This window comes from Astatotilapia calliptera, chromosome 18 (assembly GCF_900246225.1).
Source record: "Astatotilapia calliptera chromosome 18, fAstCal1.2, whole genome shotgun sequence".
NCBI classification, from domain to species: Eukaryota; Metazoa; Chordata; class Actinopteri; order Cichliformes; family Cichlidae; genus Astatotilapia; species Astatotilapia calliptera.
The window spans coordinates 9,526,849-9,532,848 of record NC_039319.1 but is presented as its reverse complement, the minus strand read 5'-3'; the positions used below and the strand labels follow the sequence as shown (position 1 = coordinate 9,532,848).

At 38.3% G+C, this 6,000-nt stretch overlaps 1 protein-coding gene across 1 annotated transcript in view; it reads right to left on the bottom strand.

Annotated features, from left to right (window-relative positions):
• Nucleotides 1–4,550: 4,550 nt before the first annotated feature.
• st6galnac5a (ST6 (alpha-N-acetyl-neuraminyl-2,3-beta-galactosyl-1,3)-N-acetylgalactosaminide alpha-2,6-sialyltransferase 5a) overlaps nucleotides 4,551–6,000 on the bottom strand; it is a 69,734-nt gene continuing 68,284 nt past the window's right edge. Inside the window, exon 5 of the mRNA XM_026149654.1 lies at nucleotides 4,551–4,920. Within this exon, the coding sequence (XP_026005439.1) occupies nucleotides 4,671–4,920 (250 nt within the window). The 3' untranslated portion in view covers nucleotides 4,551–4,670. The remainder of the gene's footprint in view (nucleotides 4,921–6,000) is intronic.

Here is a 6,000-nt window from a genome sequence, read left to right as displayed (position 1 = left end):
AACGTGCATGACATTCTGTAATAACTTTCTTGACTTTTTCCTCGCTAAGTTTTGGCTTTATTGTCTCAGTAGTTTTGAAGGTTTTTTTTTTTTTTTTAAATATAAATTTACGACTTTAATCTCAGAAATTTCTCAAATTATCACCCCCATCCCAGAGCTCCGTAATTTTCTTTTTATTCTGTAACAGCTCTAATACGCATTGTCATACATCAGTAGCCCAACCAAACCAAAAAACTTCAATAGCCCCAAATCCGTTATTTTTAATTTGTCCATTCATCCAGCCTTTTCTGTCGTGTATCTGGGTCGTGTTAATTAGGAATTGATAAATACTGCTGGGATGTACTGAAAAGGATTAGTGGCACATTTTAAGGCCATGACATCCCTGCTGGTTTTCTGTGATATGTTCACTTCAGTTTGAAGTTTCATTGTTGGAATTGTTGCAAATAAAAACAAATCCCGTTTTACATTGTCAGGTGCAGTCTTTATTGTTTTTATACTATAGTTTTTACTAAAACTATAGTCCTGCACAGTTTGTCTTAGAAAAACTGTTCAATCACTATAATGACCAGCTTGTTTGTCGTATTCAAAACATTTAAACCAATTAATCTATCTGTCTGAGGTTTTTAGTATAGACATACAGTAAGAGGAAAACAACAACTGAATTTATAAGTCAGGCTGTTTGCAGTTTAAAGGAAAATCAGGACAGATTTCAACTATTTAAGATGCCATTCACAATTTAAAGCTGCTTCTGTCGGTATTTGTGTGTATGTAATGTTTATACTCATGTATGAAAAATGTTCAAACTACAAGCCCTCATACATATTAGAACGACAATCTTAGTAATGACCTAACTTACTAGTTATAGGACTTCTACACGATGCTTTAAAATCCCCATTTCAGCATAAAAGACTAGTGAATTTAGTTGTTGTTAGGTGGTTGCTCCCTGCGACCCTAATGAGGATAAGTGGAAGAGGATGGATGAAAAGGTGGATGGATGGATAGGTGGTTGCTAGGGGCTCTGTATGCTGTAGGAGGCGTTCACGGACAGACAGAGATGGAGATTTGGTGTATTACAGTAAGACTCCTTAATACGATGTGATTTTCAAAATAGAACTTTTGAAGATCAAAAGCTTGATAGTGTTTACATGCGTGCGTGTCATTCTGTCTGTAAACACAACTGCTTTAAAAGTTTTGAAGGAATTGTGATGAAACTTTGTAGGCATTTACAGTGCTGTCATGTTACGGATCACTTAAAATGTACGTTACATACATCAAGGTTTTTGAGGCCAGCTTAATGATTTACTGGTCAAAAATTAACAAAAATCCTTAAAAATTAGAAATCAAGTGTGAGGTGTATTTCCAGCAAACATAAAATACCTTATAAAGATTTAAAATGTAATTGCTCAATTGACCTTTGATCTGTCCTTTAAGACTGATCTACAGTTCAAAGTGATAATAATGCCATGCAGAGCTATTTAAACATATGTTTCTTACTGCCATTATTCGTAGTGACAACATACAGGTATATAGGGGAATGATATATGGGGATTCTAAATATCACATTGCAGTTTGCATGAAAATATCCAAATAATGTCCTATATAATGACCTCTGATCCCACTGTCACATTTCAGATCTGCCTTTCTTTCAAGTTGACCCCATAACGTGTTATTTTTACTGCACTACAAACAATAAATTTTACACCCACTCCATTTTAAAGTACATTTAAAAGGAACAAATAAAATTAAATAAATATATCCACAATTTAATAGGATTCCTTTAAAAGTAGATCCTGCCCAGAGAGAAAGCTGCCTTGGCAGAGGTTTGCACTCTCAGGGCGCTTCTTGTTCTATATGATATAAAAAATCTAAAAGCCTGCATATCCTGTTTAGTGACAAAACAACTGTATAACATCTGACTTCAGATGAAGATTTTTAATTACAGTTCTGTTATGTTAATATTTCTGAGTATTAGAGAATGCAATGAGCTTTTTATCATCCCAATATAAATTAAGCAGATTTTATTGATCTGGTAAAAGCTCCACAGTCTAATAACTAAATTGTCCTTTTACTGCATATTTCAATTCCCTTTTCTTTGTCAGCTTGATTTATATTCCTCATCTTCTATGAGATGGCAGTACAGTGCAATTTTCAAACACAAAAAAATGCTCCCACACTCAGTTATGAACATGGTCAAGAATCTATTTGTAGCTCTGGGGAGTAATGAGAGAGCCTTGTAGCTAGTCCCGTGTTTCATTATTATTTCAGTATGACACAGCCTGATGTCACAACCAGACAGGAAGAACAAGATTGAAAAGTGAAAATGGCAGCTGCCGTCACTCAAGGGTGAAGGTGAATCACTGACTCTCTCGCCTCCACACAGCCTACATACATCATCTTCCCCTCCTGGTCACTGCTGAACACAAGTACCAAAAATAGTTTCCATTTTTTCCCCTGCATTTACAGCACTTAGTTTACAACAAAGCTACCGATAAATGGTGCTTTACTGAGTTTTCAAACGATTAGTCAACTGGTCAACATAAAACTAACAACAGATTTTACAGACAACAAGATTGATACCATTCATGCTTATACAGGGGGAGTGAGGATACTGTTAAGACTTGCGTCTGTATGTTTCGTTTGACAACCACAAAACAAATAGTAGCGCAGATGGCTTTTATTATTATTATTTTCTTTTTACATTTGACTTTCAGCTTGTGCTACGCTAACCGGCTACAGCCACGAGAGAGGTAACAGTCTTTTCATCTAACTTTCTGCAAGAAAGGGAATAATCAGATCTTCCAAAGTGTCAAACTATTTAAGTTATTTATGAAGCAAAGATATCAAAAATACCACTGGTGGAGATTTGCTTCTTTCTCAGGATTTTATCGCTGTTTGATAAAAATCTTCAGATTTTGGACAATCAGGAAATATCACGGTAGCCTGGGTAATTTAGATGAGCATTTTTCACTGTTTTCTTGCATTTTCTAAACCAAAGCGATCTTCTATAATGGAAAGAGTGAGTATTTGCAAACCTACACAGCATGATTTGTTTAATTAGGCGAAAAAAATAAAAATATTCAACTAATTACCATATTGCTAACAGACACAAATAACACTGTCATTGATGGATGAGTGAACATCTCTCCAGAAAAGAAAAAAAACATCCAGATTCTCGCTGCAGTACAAAGTTAGAAGCACTCTCAGCCTGGCAGCAGACCCTGCAGCAGCTGTTCATGATGTATGAGAAGCAGTTGTGTCTTTGTCTCCGCCGAGGAAATGTAATGTGAAACATGCCCTCATGGTGCGAGCACCCATGTATCTGACCCACAGCATCTCTGCTCTCATTACTCACATTACAGAGATGAGAGTAAAATCAATAGGGACTTAGCACCAGGATGTATCATTAAGATAACCCCACGTCTCATTGCTTTATCCTGATCGATGCCAGATTCTTATTCATGGATCAAGAAAGGAGGGATGGAAAATCAAGAGCAGGAATCTACATGTACTATATATTGTATTAAACAAGAGGAGAGTGTATATGTATGTAAATGAGAACAAGAGAGTGACACATTACATACTCACCAGTTTAATTTAAAAAAAAAAAAAAAAGTAAAAAGAAAACCCAGCATTCATTGAAACGGTGTAATTCTCCTTCTTGTTGATATGGGCTTTCAGACCTGGCAGCAGATACACAGTTGGATGGATAGCTGCTCCTGCATCCCTGTCCTCGATCCTAATTTCCTACCTGTCTTGTGTGACATGGTTGTGCATTTACACCCAGCTGGTAGCTATATGATCTCACTATTAACTGGTGACAGGAGCCAACAAAGCCTTATGATACATACATCTGGCACCAGAGGAGGTGCACACACACACATACGCACAGGATAAAACCTACCAGTACACGCTTGTCATTCAGCCAGACTGTGCGACATCGGGACATTTGAGTTAGGGTGAGCTCATAATGCACACATCTGAAAGGCAGCCTAAATGAGTCAGGGAAGTGATTTATAAAAACGCTTTGAAGGTGTCTGAGCCTTTGTTGTGTGACATGGGAGGTCTAACAAATCTCATTCAACTTGACCTCCCCAATCTTTGAAAAATGCAGAGCAATATCACACCTGAACAGTGACTGTTCGCACTTTCAAATAGCCAAATTTAACTCGAGCTACACCATTATTTGTATTCACCTTGCACTGCCTCCAGTAGCAAGATTTCAAATCATTCTAATGGTATTTTTCTTTCCACGAATCCTTCAGCGAATCCTGCACAGATCCACGATTCAACAGTGACTTTGTTGATAGACCAGACTCAAGTTTATATCCCCTGTGATCCCTCTAGTAAAGATATGCATACACACACACATATGCACGACGAGCTAGAGAGTCCACAGTAAGACATTGCAAGCATGCATCATGATCAGAGTGTGTAATGATGTTGCCTTCTTGTATTACCTCACTTTACAAGGCTTTCAGTGAGGATTGTTCAAGTTTGAATTGGTTCACCACAGTAAACAAAACACTGCTGGAGCTGCATCTGTTTTCATCTGTAATGACTAATTTTCCTTCATGTTTTATTCGTTGTTTCAAGGGTGCAGCACCCCCTGAATGCAAATCTTTACAGTCCTTACACAAATTTCTAAAGCATTTTCTTTAACCCCACAAAAGTCACGTCTTCAGCGGAGCTGCAGTGACTGTCCCCTCAAGCGTCCGGTTGGCTGGGAGAGGCGGGGGGCTCCAGTCCGGCTGGTAGAAATGGATGTCAAATGTCCGTGCCCAGTTGGCGAAGACGCGCTTCTCTGTTATAAAGCGGTGGTGACTGCCCCGTCGCCCACGCTCATGAGAAATGTACATAGCGCACTCATCTGGGCCACGTGGCTCATAGTAGTGATAGGGGACAGAGTGGTTCTGAGGCTCCCTGCAGTGATGGAAAGAGAGAGGGAGAGGGAAGAGACTGTTGACATTTAAAACCACTTTAATGAGTCACAGAGGTTCATGTGACACCAGAATGCATTTTTCATTTCAAGGTGAGGGAGAGAGACTGATCTGCATTCATTTGTTTGAGGTTTGCACGGCCCACACAGCTAAATGTAACTAGTTTTTATGACTTTTTAAATGCCATCTGCTGCTGAAGAGTGAGCGGAAAAGCCAAGCAAAGAAAAAAAGCTAAAAGCAGCAGCTCTGTTTGAACATGAATAATAAGTCTCTTGTGCTTGGTTTAAGTTCATGGCACTTCATATATCAACATTTCATTCAAATCCAACTGAGTTCAGTTTTATTTATCATTCAACAGACATTGCAGGGCACCTGGGATTACTTTGTAAAGTAAAGACATTGCAGTTGTATAGACAGAAACCCGGCAAGGATCCAGTTGGCGACAGTGGGGGAGTGAGCTCCCATTTAATAGGCAGAACAAAGTGATGGGAGGGCAGCTGTTTCGCTCATCACTTGAGATTAGTGTAAAGAGAGAAAAGACGTACAATGAGATTCACTACAATAAATGCGCTTTAAAGTGCTTTAAAAGATTGAAGTGAAAAATATAGAAGCGTGACTGAAAAAAATACGCTTTTTGCCACAATTTAGCAGAGATAAGTTATTTTCTCAGTTTTGAATTACAAGTGTAAATTTTGAGATAACAATCTAACATTTTGACTTGTGGATGGACGGGGTTGACTTCAGTGTACAGTGGCCCGGAGCAAAAATGCTGTAAAAGCACTCAAAACACTACAGAAGTTGAACAAAACACTGTCTAAATAAAAAAAAAAAACCCTACAGAAAACACAACAGCAGTGTTTCTGGGGACACAATAACATGACAGAACACCCAGTGAAGTGACAGAAACCAGAACATGTGAAAGACTGCGCTGAGACACAGTTAAAAGCAGCAGAGTATTTGTTGTAAATGTAAATTCTTATAATACCTTAAATACATGTTTGCTATTAGCTGTTTACTGTTAGCTTGTCACTTCTGCAACTGTTGCATCCAATCATCGTCTCCC